This window comes from Coenobita brevimanus, chromosome 31 (genome assembly GCF_032717465.1).
Source record: "Coenobita brevimanus isolate Jiangsu-jjx chromosome 31, ASM3271746v2, whole genome shotgun sequence".
In the NCBI taxonomy this organism is placed as follows: domain Eukaryota; kingdom Metazoa; phylum Arthropoda; class Malacostraca; order Decapoda; family Coenobitidae; genus Coenobita; species Coenobita brevimanus.
Genome location: NC_136984.1, coordinates 28,992,468 through 29,008,987, shown reverse-complemented (window position 1 = coordinate 29,008,987; position 16,520 = coordinate 28,992,468). Strand labels below are relative to the sequence as shown.

The 16,520-nt window shown below is 43.8% G+C and overlaps 1 protein-coding gene across 2 annotated transcripts in view; it reads left to right on the top strand.

Annotated features, from left to right (window-relative positions):
* LanB2 (laminin subunit gamma-1) overlaps window positions 1-16,520 on the top strand; it is a 140,019-nt gene that overhangs the window by 103,195 nt on the left and 20,304 nt on the right. For both annotated transcript variants that reach the window (XM_080269103.1, XM_080269102.1), the window contains one exon: window positions 10,152-10,227. In XM_080269103.1, the coding sequence (XP_080125229.1) occupies window positions 10,152-10,227 (76 nt within the window). The remainder of the gene's footprint in view (window positions 1-10,151; window positions 10,228-16,520) is intronic.

The window sequence follows — 16,520 nt, the reverse complement described above, 5'->3', positions numbered from 1 at the left end:
CCAGGGAATGTACAGTAAGTACACTGTGCTTTTAGTATTGCAAGATGGACACATACTTTAGTAAAGCAAATTTGGAAAAGAAAAGGGATAAAGGTAAAAAGCAAAATGATGATTTCTATCAAGAACTGGTTGAAGTGGAGACTCACAATAGACTGGTTGAACGTGTACACAAACTAGAAATGGCTTTCAAAAATGAAATTGATGAAATAAAGAAGCATAAAGGAAGAAATAGAAAAACTAAGAAGGGAGGCCAATAAGAAAGACACAACCATCAGTGAACTAACAGTGGAACTGAGTACACTTAGGAAGAAAATGAGTGAAATGGCAAGTACAGTAGTCAATCACGAGAGTGTTATGGAAGAGTTCAAAAATGATACAGAGACAATTAGGCAAGTAAGCAGTCTGATAGACCAGAGCAGTGATATTGAGGAGAAGATAACACAGGTGAACGAAGCTGTGCCAAGCTACAAAAATGATGTGGAAACCACGTATGGTGAAATGGTGAAAGGAAAGAAAGACTTAGAAACAAGGGTGGAGGAAAAAAGCATTAAACAGGAAGTGAAAAGAATAATCCAAAACAATCCAAAGTTAGTCAGAGATTCAGTAGATATAAACAAATCTATAGTAATCACTGGTATAGAAGAGGAAGAAGTAAAAAACAAGATCACAAGAGACAAAAAGGAGATGGCAAATGTAATGAGCTTACTGAAAGAAGTATCAGAGGAAATCTGTAGTAAAGACATAGAGGAACACAATAGGTTAGGGAAATACGAGAAAAGCAAGACAAGACCTCTAAAGGTGACTTTCCAGAGTGTAAACACTGTGGAGGAGATACTAAAAAATGCAAAGAATCTTATGGAAAAAGAGGAGTTCAAAAATGTATGGATAAAAAGATGCCTAACACAAGAAGAACTGGAATTACTGAAAGAGAAGAGGGAGGAAGCAAAAACAAAAAATGAGGGAAGATCAGAAGAGAAGAAGAAGAATTTTTTTTTACAAAGTATTAGGATTGCAGGTACGAAAGTGGTACACAAACAGGATGGAATAAAAAGGAGGAAGGTAGTAGAACCATGTCATGACAAGTATATAAACAAGATGATACAGTTAATTTACTCAAATGTGGATGGAATGGGTTCTAAATTACTAGAGATGAATGATTATGCCAGAGAAAATGAACCACAGATAATATGCCTAACTGAAACAAAATTAACACCAAGGATATCCAATAACATACTAAACTTAGAGGAATACAATATATGGAGAAGAGACAGAAATTAAAAAAAAAAAAGAGGAGGAATTATAATATTAACTAAGAAAAATCTAAAAGTCAATGAAATAAAACTAGATATACCATCACAAGTAGAACTGATTGCATTAGAGATCAACACATCTGAATGGAAAGTAATTGTAGCCAATTTGTACATGCCACCTAGATCAAACACATGGGAAAGAGACGAATATGAGGACCTGGCAGAGAGTACAATTCAGAGTTTAAGATCATTACTACATAAAATGGAAGAGAAATCGGAAAGAATTATACTAACTGGAGATCTTAATACAAATATAAATTGGAATACTCTAGATATAATTAGCCAAGAAAGCTGTTGGGACCAAAAGCTCCTGGATCTCGTGCAACAGTTTTTCCTAACGCAACATGTGAGGGAAACCACCAGAAAAAGAGGACTTGATGTACCTTCAATGCTAGATCTAATATTTACTAGGCAAGAAAATGATATTGACAGTTTAATATATCACCCTCCACTCGGCAAAAGCGATCATGCAGTACTAAATTACAACTTCAGGATAGCATATGACATAGTTAACAGCAATGAAAGTTACAAAAAGAGCCTAAACTATAAAAAGGGAAATTATCAAGGCCTAAAGAAGTATTTCTTAGAAGTTGATTGGGAAAATGAGCTTAGAGGACAAGATGTAAATGCTGTATATAAAAAAAATCTGTGAATTTTATGAAATAAGAGTCCAGAAGTACTTCCCACAGCACAAAGAAGTAGATAAGAAAATACAGAAATGGTTCAATACAAAATGTAAAAAATCAAAAGAAAGAAGAGATTTGTTATGGAATAGATACAGAAGACACAATAGTGAAAGGGAGTATAATAATTACAAACAGGCAAGAAACGATTATACAAGAATAAGGAGGGAAGCCCAAAAACAGTTTGAGGAGGATATAATAAATAAAAGTAGTGATCAACCAAAGCTGTTTTACAGCTACATCAGAAGCAAAACCGAAGTAAAAGATATAATACAATCCATTACGGACGAGGGAATCACTTATACACAAGAGAAAGATATTTGTGAAGCACTAAATAAGAATTTCCAATTAGTTTTTACAGAAGAAAAAAATTTTGAGAGGGACTATGTGGAACATGCATGTCCACACATACTACCAGATATACAAATAGCAGAAAAGGTAATACAGGAGGAGTTAAGTAAATTAGACAGAGGAAAAGCAAGTGGTCCTGATGAAATTTCATGTTGGGTACTACGAGAATGTGCAAAGGAGTTAAGTAAACCATTAATTTTAATTTTCAAGAAATCCTTGAGTCAAGGTAAACTACCTGATATTTGGAAGAAAGCAAATATTGTCCCCTTATTCAAGAAAGGAAATAGACAAAATCCACTCAGTTACCGACAAGTATCACTGACCACTGTTGTAAGCAAGGTATTAGAAAAGCTTATAAGAAAAGCTTGGGTAAATCATCTAGAAGAACACAGTATGATAACAGAAAGACAGTTTGGTTTCAGAAAAGGAAAATCATGTGTTACTAATCTGTTGAGCTACTATGACAGAGTAACAAACACAATACAAGAAAGAGAAGGATGGGTGGACAGTATCTATTTAGATTTCAAGAAAGCTTTTGACACAGTACCACACCAAAGACTTTTATGGAAACTGTACCATCAAGGAGGAATTCGAGGCAAACTGTTTTGTTGGATGCAAGATTTTCTCATAAAAAGAGAAATGAGAACAGTACTAAGAGGAAACTACTTATCATGGAAAGAAGTGACTAGTGGAGTACCACAGGGTTCAGTGCTGGCACCAATCATGTTTTTAGTGTATATAAATGATATAAACAGTAACACTGGAAATGAGAGCTATCTGAATATGTTTGCAGATGATGCAAAAATACAAAGGAGAATTACTAACACAGACTCTTGTAAAGAGCTACAAGAAGAATTAAATAAACTTCATGAATGGAGTAATACATGGTAAATGGAATTCAATGTGGACAAGTGTCATGTAATCAAGTTTGGTAAAAGTGGAAAAAGACCTGATTGGGATTATAAGTTAGGAAATAAAACCCTATACACATCAGAAAGAGAGAAGGACTTAGGTGTGATTATCAATAACAGTCTATCTCCGGCTGACCACATCAGCGAGAAGGTACGGAACATGTATACACTGCTTGCAAATATGAGAATAGCATTCACATACATAAATGAAGACATGCTAAGAAGGATAATAACATCATTCATTAGACCAACCCTGGAATATGCATCAGTAGTCTGGAGTCCTCATCTCAAAAAACAGACAAGATTGAAAAAGTTCAAAGGGCCGCCACAAGATGGATACCAAGCTTAAGGGACCTAAGCTACGAAGAAAGACTAAATAAACTGAATCTACCAACACTACAGGAGAGAAGGAAAAGAGGTGACATGATAATGCTATGTAAGTGCATATCAGGGAAGGAGAAAATAGACATAAATGATTACTTAACATATGGAGAAGCATCAGCAAGAAGACACTGCAAAAAACTGCATAAGAAGAGAGGTGATAAAGACGTAAGGAAATTCAGTTTCCCAAACAGAGCAATTGATCAATGGAATGCACTACCGAATGAAATAGTGTGTGCCAAAACAATTCACAAATTTAAGGATATGTACGATAAATATGGTCTAAGACACGGGACAGTACGAGCTTGGCTCATTCCTGTAAAGATACAATTAGGTAAGAACACACACACACACACACACACACACACACACACACACACACACACACACACACACACACACACACACACACACACACTTCCATGCATACATACAGACACATTTTCATGCACACGTACATATATGTATAATAATTTTTATTTTTTTTTTTTTTTTATTTTTTTTTTTTTAATTTTTTCTTGGTTTTATATTTTTATACCTTATATTATAAAGAAAACCTAATGTAAAGACCCTAAAACTAATCACCTAACAGACAAATCGCTAACCTATACTAAATCCTACAGAGACAAATAGCTAGACCTACACTAATGGTAAAAATACCTCGACTAACAGAACACCATCGACTGCAGATATGTAATGCCTTTCTACATGACATACCTGCACTCATCACCTGATGACTGTCAGTCGAGGCACAACCTAATATAGGGGACATCAATATATGAAAGGGAACCAGACGAGTCAGGAACATTTCCATATACGTCAGCTGTCGGCCCTAATTAGAACAACTTAAAACAAGGTGGTATAAGGTATTTACCTAACATGTACAAAAACTGAAGGACCTCGCCCAACAGACCACCATCGACTGCAACTGCCCAATACCTTTCTATATTGCACACTTACACTCATCAGCTGGTGACTGTCAGTCGAGGAACGGGGTTTAATGTAGGGGACATCAATATTAGCAATAGATCAGTGGGAAGGAGGAACTATTTCAAATATGTCAACTGTCAACCCTAATTAATAGTACAATATATACATAATTACAGTCGATAAGAAACAAAACCATATAGTAAAAAAGTCACATCACTCTGATCAGTCCGGTCTCTCTCAAGAAAGCCATCAATTTATCAGTCATAACAATGTCCCCATCACCCAGGATGGTGGAAAGGGTGAAGGGGACGTCTGCTGCGCCGCAGTAATTTATAAGTGAAGCGCGTTCACAAATAAATTGCCGACAGCGCAGGATGATATGACTGATAGATAACACCGCATCACAGATGTCACAGTGCGGTGGGAAGCGTTTTTCCATATAAGGTTTCATGTGAGTAAGCATGGTGGCATTAAGCCTTAACCACGTCAACACTTTTTCTTCTAGGCGACTGGGACGGTTGGCAGTGGCCCAGTCGCCCAGGTATGGCTTACGCGTTAGAATATTTAGTCTGGTCCACTGACTTTGCCACAGAAGATTTATTGATTTCTTTCCGAGAGAGAGACTCGACCGTAGATCACGAGGAACGTCCCAAGTCTCCTCGAGTTCTACAGCCGACTTTGCAAGTAAGTCAGCCTGCTCATTGCCGTAGATGCAACAATGATCAGGCACCCAGATCAGCGTGAATGACTTGTTGCATGAATGCAACTTATTAACGATGCAGCCCTGGATCTCGTGAGAGTCCGTAGTACAAGATGCAGTTGCCTGAAGGGCTGATTTTGAATCTGAAAATATGACAAATGAGTCATGCCTAGAATTGAGAGCATAGTCTATGGCTTTGTCAATAGCAAAAAGTTCGGAGGTAAACAGATTTATGAGTAAGCAACCGATACCTGAGGGCACATTCAGTCGACCACACACTAGCACCCACACATTCACTCGACTTGGAGCCGTCGGTGTACAAGTGGTGGGACCCCAAGTGATGCACGATGATGTTACGAAACAAGTGGTGGACCTCTGCCTCCGGCGCCTTGGCCGTTGGTGCTGGGAGCCATGATACATCAACGGTAAAGCCGGGTGGCTCCCAAGGCGCTATATTTTTTGACACCAACTTGTCACAGTCACTGAGGTCCACACCAAGCTCCTGAGTCAGTAAGTGGAGGTGAATGGCAAGTGGCCGACGCATCCCCTGCAGAAGGTGGTGGTATTGACGCAGGGGGGTACAGGCCACATTGCCGACATTACTTTCCTCGATGTTCTGAGGCCATAGGACCAAGTCAGGTGGTCACGGCGAATACGGAGGGGAGGCACATTTGCCTCCACTTCCACACAAGCTACACGGGTACACTGGATGGCTCCAAGACACATTTGCAAATATTTATTCTGCAAGACATCCAATCCTTTCAGCGTGGCATCGGATGCCGATCCATACACCTGTGCGCCATAGTCTAGCTTTGATCTAATAAGGGACTTATACACCATTAATAAAGATTTTCTGTTGGCACCCCAGGTAGTAGGCTACCCGCTAGGTACTTGAGGACGTTTACAGATTTATCACAATGAGCAAGCACATTATTAACATGAATTTTGAAGTTAAACTGACGATCAAAATGAATTCCCAAAAAATTTTACAGAATTTTGAAAAGGTACGGCCTGATTATCCAAAGTTAAGCACAAATTAGGTATATTACGATTTAGTGAAGACTACAGCGGCACACTTAGGGACGGAAAACTTAAATCCCCACTGCAAGGCCCATTGGTGGACGGAGTCAAGGGCTGCTTGAATCCGCCCAGCCGAAATTTGTGCATTATGGGAAGAGTGCCATATTGCACAATCGTCAGCGTAGAGCCGTCTCATGCCTTTTTATAGTAAACCAAAACAGTGTCCGGAAATCGGCGAAAACTTTAACTGATTACTTTGTAATAATTTCGACTGTCTAGGATCTTTAAAGAATGCAAGAAATACGTTTGCATTTGACATACATAGCAAAATGACTTACGATGTTGAAATTTTTGTGATAAGCACACAAGAACTACTATCATAAAGAAGCCAAAACAATTAGGAATTCAGTTTTATTACCCGTGTCGAGTTATATGCCTGCGTGACTGTAAACACGTTTCAGTAACATGAATTTCCCGCTTCACAAACGACTATCTTCAATATTCTTACTTCAGACATTTTCAATTCACCACTGTATAGTACAAAAGGGGAAGTTTATTAATTTCAGCATATAAATCTCCAGATTAGAATAAGAAGAAAGACATCCGCGATTTTTAATTTCTACTAAACTTCCGCGGTTATACTTCTTTGTTAATAACGGCTGGTTCACTATGTATAAACATCAGTTATATTCACATTAATACTTGACTTAATACCATCAATATCAGAATCATGTTCATATTATGAATATTAAGACTAGACTTGTATACAGACCTTAATGGTTAAATGAACTGTGCAGACTTAATAATGGCTAATATTACACTTATATTACTAGCTTATACTAACTTATACTAATACTTAAAATTATGACACTACACTATGTTCCCCATGAGGAGCATGGGAGCCTGGGGCTAGGCAAATTGGTCCTGACATTCAAGATTAGAGTGATATTATTATTATTATTATTATTGAAATGCGTGATGTACAGCATAGTGTCCCCAAAAACTCACCGACACCCCCACCCGGACCCCACGGAGTAGCCACAGCCGAACCACGGGATGCCGTGCATCAACGGCGTAAGTCAGCCCGGGCCGTGCACCCCTATAGCACCCAGCCATCGCACCGTCGCCCGAGCAGGAAGATGACACTACCTTCGGGGAGTGAGACCGCCAGATCAGATCGGGGTGGAGCTGTCTGTCCAGCTCCAACTAGCGTCCCTCAGGAGTGTGCCTCTAGCCACTCCCGCCTTCAACAGGAGTGTGCCTGTAGCCTCTCCAGAGGTGTCTTCCTCTTTGGGACGGCCGGTTGCTGCCCGCCCCTCATAAGGGAATCGGTGTTTCACCGACCTGAGGGTAATCAGAAGACGGCCAGTTGCCGCTCCCTCCTTTGTCAGAAGGTGTCCTTCCAGGGACGGCCTGTGGCTGCCCTACACCCCCCTCCTGCAGGAGTTGGCCTGTAGCCGCTCCTCCCTCCGGCAGAAGGAGACGGCCTGTGGCCGCTCCCGCCTTCATCAGATGGCCGGTTGCCGCTCCGAAGGTGCTGCCCCCGAGTCAGCCTGTAGCCGCTCCCCCTCCCTCCTGCAGGAGACGGCCTGTGGCCGCTCCCACCTTCGTCAGACGGCCAGTTGCCGCTCCGAAGGTGTCCTGAGGCTCACTGATTCCCCCACTCAGGCCACAGCCAGTAGCTGGGCCTTGGTGCCTCATAGTTGCGCCCTTGGGCAGCCACGGCCGATAGCCGAGCCCCACGGCCAGAGAGCGGTGTCGGCAGTGTCATCGCCCCAGCATGAGACAAGAGCCCTGACCTCCAGCATCGGAGAACTCCTGTGAGGCCCTACGGCTTCCCCTGGCCTCTCCTTCCTACGCCTGGCCCTGGAGAAGACCCACCCGAAGGACCCTAGTTCAGGTCGGTGCCGCAGCCCCTCCCTGATGGCGCCCCTTGACTCTGGGGACCACAGCCCTCAGTCACTCCAGACCCTCCCCAGGACGCCCGGGCGTGATCTCTCCACGCCCTCAAGACGGCGTAAGACCACCTCCAGCCTAGACCTGAGCCAGAGATTCCTGGACATGTTTGGTCCCAGTCTGGGGGGCCACACTTCTGAACCTAGCCTGGAGACTACGGGCCCCTTCGCCACCTGCAGCCCTGGACGAGAGAGGACGCCCCTGCGAGTCGTCCCGTGCCCTCTCGGCACGCCCTTCCTTGGCGGTGCCCCTATTCCGGCAGAGTTGTCGCCGGCGTGTCTCCCCGCCGCCCCCACTATATGAGTGAATTATGTTAAGTGTGGTGTTGCCCCAGAATTAGTTAAGTGACTTATGCTAAGTGTGATGTTGCCCCAGAATTAGTGTAACAGTGATACAGTGACTTGATGTATGTTGAATATCGGGGCGAGTGAAATCACGGGCGGATGAATAAGGACGAGTGCAGAAACTAAGCTCTGGTGAATCAGACTCACGAGTGACGCCCTTGCAGAAAACCAGTAAGGCCACTACCCCGAGAAATCCCCTATAGTAAAATACACCAATGTCCTTTGTTACAGGAAACAGAAGAGAAAAGTGTTAATAATATTCTCCCGTTTGTATTACCGTAAACACAGTGAATTCCCAGTGTCCTCCAGCCTCTCTTTAAGAATCTCCTCCCAGCCGCTAGTGTGAACGTAAACGAGGAATAGAATCAATTGTCAAAACCCCTTTGCTATCAGATAATACTAAGTTTGAATTAATAATACTTACTCCCTCCCAATATTACTATAACTCTGTTCTGACCCGCCTCGAGTCACTCCCCTCGCCCCCCCCCCCCTTGTGAGACTCACTCCCCGCGCTCCCACGCGCACCTGTATTCCCAGTACACCTGTGCACTAAAATTACTGTGTTGGCACCAGTATCTGTTAAGCCAGTATCCTGCGAGATACTAATATCCTAGTTAAGGTTTTATTTCTCTACCACATACTGTGTTGTAATATCTGCTGTTTTGTCCTGTGTCTGACTGTGGATATATACGTGTAAAGGTTATTGCCTGGAGTTTTTGTGTCCTACCTCTCTTTATTGCATTAAGCTCCGGTCTCGAAAGAGGACCCCGCTACACGTTAGGTGTTCTAGGACCGAGGAGTCCGGTCTTTTTCACCTAGCATTATAATTATTATTATTATTATTATTATTATTATTAAAAACTCCATATTCTGTGGAGTTCTTATTGATACTGTAGATATATATATTTTTTATTTGGGGGGGGGGAGACCTTGAAGGCTGGCATTCCAAGACTGCTCGAGATAGAGACTTGAAATTTTCAGGAGTGATGTATCGTGGCAGAAGCTTCATTTGGAACATTTTTTCGTGTAGTACTAGCGCCGTCTTCCGTATTTTATTTTTTCAATTTTTGACCTTCTGCACAGCATAAACTACTGAATTGATTGCTTTGCCAATGTTGCAGTATGTAGTCGTCAACATGCAACATACACTAGTGCACCTGGGGATTAATTTTGAGATCTAACAAATACTTTTTGAGATACTGGGGAAAATCGAAATGGCTGCCTCAAGCCTGAAACTGCTAAAGCGGAAAGTTTTTGGTCGATTTTGACGAAACTCTGTGGAAATGTAGTGGGTCATGAGTGAACATGAGATGCATAGTATGAAAGACTTTGACCTTGATATCAAGGTCACAGATCAAAATCTGAAAAAAATGTTGAGTCATACCAAAAATCCCTTAATATTAGGTGTACAGTAACGTAAGTATTTTTATCTGGAATGTGAAGTTCCTTGAATATTGCTTCAGCATTTCCAGAATTGTGGTTGTTGCATTTCTTCTTCTTCTTCTTCTTCTTCTTCTTCTTCTTACTATTACTATTATTATTGTTATTATTATTTTTATCCCTAGTGCCGAGAAAATGTTGATGGTCGACGCTGTGATCGATGCCAAGAGAATACACACAACAAGCAGGCTGGATGTGTTGGTAAGATTTTTGTTATTATTATTATTGTTATTATTATTATTATTATTATTATTATTTACATTATTATTATTGGTGTTAGTATTATTACTATTGATATTAACATTATTATTATTATTATTATTAGTATTATTATTATTATGAAAGGGAGGGGTGAGTCTATGTTTGGAAGTGTAAATGGAAGATTGTCAGGTGTTGATAGAGGAAGGGCAAGAGAAGGTGTGGCCTTGTTAGTGAGTCCGGAAGTATTGCAGTGTGTGACTGAATGGAAGGAGGTGTCATCGAGACTGATGTGGGTGAAAGCGAAATTTGAACGTGAGTTGTGGGTGTTTGTGAGTGCATATGGGCCTGGTAGTGAAAGGGTTGAGGAAGAGGGTCTTTCTGGAATGATGTTGATGAGTGTCTGCAGAGTTTTGGAGCGAATGTGAATGTGGTAATGATGGGAGATCTGAATGCTAGAGTGGGAAATGTAGCAGTTGAAGGTGTAGTTGGTATGCATGGTGTGCCTGAAGAAATGAAAATGGGGAACGAATGATAGGTATGTGTGTCGAGTGAGAGATGGTGATTGGAAATACCTTGTTTGAGAAGAAAGATATTTATAAGTATACATGGGTGAGACAGGAGGGTGGAAGGGTTGTTGATAGAGCATTGATGGAGTACGTGGTCGTGTCCAGGAATGTAATAGGAAGATTGTTGGATGCGAGAGTTTTGAGAGGGGAGGGTGGAGGTATGTCTGACCACTACCTGGTGGAGGGAAAGTTAAGAGTAGGTAAGAGATGGGTGAGAGCTAGGATGGTTAGGTGTGGCAGGGAGGTTTTGAAAGTGAGTGAGTTGGATAAAAGAGAGAGAATGATAGAGTATCAGGAAAAATTGAAAGACGAGTGGAACGCAGTGAAAGATCAGGAAAATGGCAGTGTGGAGGAGGAAGAGCAGTTGTTTAAGAGTGCTGTGGTGGGGCATGCGGAAGAGGTGTGTGGTGTGAGACGTGTAGGTGGTGGTGTAAGAAAAGGAAGTGAATGGTGGTGCGAGGAAGTAAGTATGGCTGTGGCTGAGAAGAGACATGCATATGAAGTGTGGCTGCAGAGGAAGGATGAGGTGTCATATGAAAGGTATAAGGAAAAGAGGAATAGGGCGAGAAGGGCTGTGCGTGATGCAAAAGTGGCAGCAGATGAAAGGTGGGGTAGGCGACTGACTGAGAATTTTCAACAGAATAAGAAAATGTTCTGGAAGGAGGTGAAAAGGGTGCAAAAGGGAGAGTCTGGGAAGGAAGAGCAAGTAAAAGCAGAGGGTGAAAGGATGTTAATTGAGATGGATGCAGTAAGGAAAAGATGGGCGGAGTATTTTGAAAGATTGTTAAATGTAGAGGAGGAAAGGGTGGCTGAGATTGTGGCGGATGGAAGGGTGCAATGAATAAATGTGTTGGGAGAGTTGAATGATTCTTTGATCACGAAGGAGGAAGTGGAGAAGGCAGTAAAGGAGATGAAAACAGGGAAAGCTGCAGGTATGGATGGGTGTGCTGTGGAATGCCTGAAGAGTGGTGGAGCGACTATTGTTGACTGGTTAGTAAGATTGTTGAATGTGTGCTTTGTGAAAGGTATGGTGCCAATTGACTGGGCAAGTGCTTGTGTGGTCCCATTGTATAAAGGCAAGGGTGATAAGTATGAATGTACTAGCTTTAGGGGTATAAGTCTGTTGAGTGTTGTAGGTAAGGTGTATGGTAGAGTGTTAATTATGAGAGTTAGAGAGGGTACAGAGGGAGTGATTGATGATGAGCAGTGTGGCTTTAGGATAGGGAGGGGATGCGTGGATCAGGTGTTCGCTGTGAGACAAGTGTGTGAAAAGTATTTAACGAAAGGCAAGGATGTGTTTTGGGCATTCATGGATTTAGAGAAAGCGTATGATAGAATTGATAGGGAGGCTTTGTGGACTGTTTTAAGATTGTATGGACTTGATGGTAAATTACTAAAAGGGGTGAAAAGTTTTTATGTAAATAGTAGAGCGTGTGTAAGAGTGGGAAATGCTGTGAGTGATTGGTTTTCTGAGAGAGTGGGGCTGCAACAGGGATGTGTGATGTCGCATTGGTTGTTTAATATTTGTATGGATGGTGTTGTAAGGGAGGTGAATGCAAGAGTTTTAGGTGGAGGTCTGAGTCTGGTGAATGTTGATGGTGGAGAGTGGAATCTGAAGCAGCTGCTGTTTGCAGATGATACTGCACTGGTGGCTGATTCAGAGGAGAGATTGAGACAGTTGGTAGAGGAGTTTGGAAGGGTGTGTGAAAGGAGGAAATTGAAAGTAAATGAGAATAACAGTAAAGTGATGAAGTGTACGAGGCTGGTAGATGGTAGGAGGATGAATATAGTTTTGAATGGTGAGTTGCTTGAGGAGGTAGAGTGTTTTAAATATTTAGGGTCACATGTTGCTGTGGATGGAAGAATAGATGCAGAAGTGAAGTTTAGAATGAATGAAGTAGGTAAGGTGCTGGGAGGAATGAAAAAAGTGTTTAGATGTCGTTCGCTTAGAATGGATGTAAAGAGAAGGCTTTACGAGGGTGTTGTGGTACCAACTGCATTATATGGGTCTGAAACATGGAATATGGGTTAGCAGAGAGGAAAAGTTTGAATGTAATGGAGATGAGGTGTCTGAGGAGTATGTGTGGAGTGACGCGTATGGATCGAGTGTGAAATGATGAAGTGCGAAGGAGAACTGGAGTTATTCGGGAGATGGCTGGTAGAGTTGAGCAGAGGGTGTTGCGATGGTTTGGGCATATGGAGAGAATGGATAATGAGCGATTGGTGAAAAAGATAACTAGATCTGATGTGAGAGGTGTAAGGTTGAGAGGGAGACCACGAATAGGATGAATGGACATGTGAAGAGAGCGCTGGATGCGAGAGGGATGTCTGTTGAGCAAGGAAGAGTGGCTGTGCGTAACAGAAATAAATGGAGAGAAATTGTGAATGAATAAATGATGATGCAGCCCTGAGGGGATATTCTTCCACATTTGGTCTGATCAGCTAGTCAGGTCAGGTGCAGGTAAGGGAATGGGTCTATTATGATGTGGCAGGGGTAAACCAGCTCTGCTGTCGGGTTCTGCTGCGGATGTCACTGATTGCACTTAGCAATTGACCCTTGTGCGGTGTGGTGCGGTGAGGATCTGTCCCTCCTCCCGTTTGGGGCTAAGATGCGAATGAATGTGTTTGAATGGATGAGTAAATGGGGAGTGTGTCGTCCTGTCTTGGCTACCTCCCTTTCCTTGGGGGAAGCAGCCTGGTTATATTGATAGATAGATTATTATTATTATTATTATTATTATTATTATCATTGTTGTTGTTGTTGTTTCTATTACTATTATTATTATTATTATTATTATTATTATTATTATTATTATTATTTGTTATGCAGCGTGTTCTGAGTCCCGACTTCTCGGGCTTGGACACAGTGCAGTCCTGGGTTCTTTGTTCCCGTCTGGGTCAGTACAAGCAAGGAAGGAAAACACAAACACCACTGGTCAAGAGGCACACTTATATATTATCAAAAGACAAATACACACACCATTATATGAGCAAGACTGAGGAACTTACAATGACAAAAAAATGTTTACAACAATCACTTTCCACCTAGTTCAGCAAGTCTGACCTGTACACGGAACTACACCTTCCTGAGGTAGGGTTATGTCCACACAGTGTCACGGACAGTATTTCACAAATATGTCAGGCACATCATATTCAACACACACGGACAGCCTAGTACAGCATACCCAGTATGACAGGTGCGTGACATGGACGACAGCATATATTCAAGCCCTTAATTCTAGGTATTCACGTGACATAGATGAGGTCCTAGCTAGTACAATATATCCGCGTGACATGGACAATGCTGTAGCTAATCTTAGGCTATATACATGTCACACAGGACGGGAGTATATAATGTCACGCACTTGATTGAAGGGGGGGAGGGGGGTATTAGTGAGTCTAGGGTGGGTTTATTCACATGGGGACGGGGACTGGCGCCCTGGGGATGGGAGGTGGAGCACACTGGGGTAGGGACACACTGACGTATGTTGTCTGGTGGGGGCGACAGTGGGGGGAGGGTTGTCACTGTCGTGGACCCGGCCTGTGGGTGGGTGTTGAGCACTCCGCATGCAAAATCACAGGTAGTAGAGTTCATTATGGCACACTGGGAGGGGGGTAACACCGTGGCTGCCGGGGGGTGGGAGGAGAGAGTGGGGAATAGAGCACTGGGGAGGGTTGGGCAACACTGAGGAGAGGCATCGCGGGTATAGGGGAGGAGTCACAGGGGCTGGTTCACTGGGGGAGGGGTCCAACAACACTGGGGAAGTGTACAATCATAGGATCTGGTACTCATGATTCTGGCAGAGGGAAGACACGGCCCACAAGGTGGGAAGACCTATGCCGGGAGCTTCAGATGGTGGCCAGGCGTGGGAGGTGGGCCATCCAGCGAGTAGTACAGGGGAGGGTGGTCCGTGAGGTTGCCACTAGTCATGGAGGAGTGGGCGGGTGGTGTGTTGGGTGGCTCCCTAGCTGCTACGGCCCAGCAGGAGGCAGGGCTCTCCAGGCCAGGGCCAATGAGGGCCAGGAGACGCGCTGCTTGGCACTGGCCCTTAGTCGTCGTCGGTGTCCTGGGGGAGGACCTGGGGAGGCCCGGGCCTAGGGTCGACCCGGGGTAGGGCAGTGCCATGGCTGGGCTGCCATCACATATGGTAGGGGTGGCCGTCAGGGAGGAACTGCAGCCACCTAAGCCGGGGGAGGTCCGGCTGCCACAGCTAGTGTCTGGTGAGGCCCTCTGACTCCAGGAACCGCGGTCTTGTCTGTGGGAGGAGGCCGTCAGGGCTGCACTGCGGCCTCTCATCCTGGCGGAGTCCGTCAGCACCTGGGGAGGGCGGGGCTACAAGGACTGGACACCTGGCCTCGGGGACGTCTCGCCTGGTCTGGTCTTGGGTGAGGTGCCTGTAGGGAAGCAAGTCCCACCCTATCGAGGAGAGAGACGGGGAGAGAGGCGCCTTGCTTTACCACAGGAGGGGTGGGCGGAGCAAGAGGTGTTTCCCTCTGTAGGAGCTTGGGGACTAGCAGAGGGAGGACAGCCGTCAGGGTAGGGATTCCTGTCCCTGCGACGTCCAGAGGAAGAGGTCAGGCGAACTCTCTCATCTTATGCCACAGCTCCGGTGGAGCATGTCTTCCTTCTGTCGGGGAAGGGCCTGTCCCACTGATGTCGGAAGAGGTTGGATGAACTCTCTCGGCTTACGCCACAGCTCCGGCGGAGCATGCCCTCCTGTTGGGGTAGGGGGATAGCAACCCTTGAGGCTCCTACTGAGTCCTCTGTAAAATACTGTAGGAGGCCGATCCAGGGACTCAGCGTCCGAGGGTTTGCTTGGGACCTTGCCACTGCAAGTCCCACCCCAATTCTGGTAAGCATTCCCTCTGCTGAAGAGTAGCGTACTTTTCCTGTACACCGCTGGGTGGTCTGGCTGCGGGGATGAGGGGTGTCGGGTCATGGGAGAGATGTGTCGCTTTTGCCTGGACGGTGAGCCAGGTAAGCCAGCCTCTCCGTCATCCCCTTGTGGGGTGGGTATTACCCCCTCATACTCTCCTCCTGGGATGATGGTGTCGGGTTCATACGCCGCGTGGGTATTTAATTATTATTATTATATTTTTATTTTTATTATTATTATGAATATTATTATTATTAATTTGGGCCCATATTTACAGTTTGCTTCCTAATGATGATTGTTGTCCTAATGATGATGATGATGATTGTTGTCCTAATGATGATGATGATGATTTTTGTCCAGATGATGATGATGATGATGATTGTTGTCCTAATGATGATGATGATGATGATGATCGTGATAGATGATTTTGTTATGCCTGCGTTCATCTGTCATGGTCAACTGATGGTGGTCCTTCATACTGCTCAATCTCTAGCAGCCTGTCTGTTCTATATTTGAAGGAAATAAAAGATGGAAATAGACAGACAGACCACAGTTCCTGCCCACATAGACCAAAGACCAAATGGAGGAACAGCCATAGCCCCAGGCCAGCCCAGCCCCACGGTTAGATAGAGCACAGATAGATACTCACTAGATAGACAGGACAAAGTTTCCTATCCATATCCCCTTGCTGGCGCCAACCCCTGTGTCTCGTTAGGGTGTGGTGTGTAGTGTGTAAAGTGTAGTGTGTAGTAGACATGTGTTTGGGACTGTATGCTGGTCTAATCTCAGAAAATATCAAGAAAAGGTGATGGTCAGGAGCTAGTTCAAGTGGGCTAGTGAAATCGAAGCT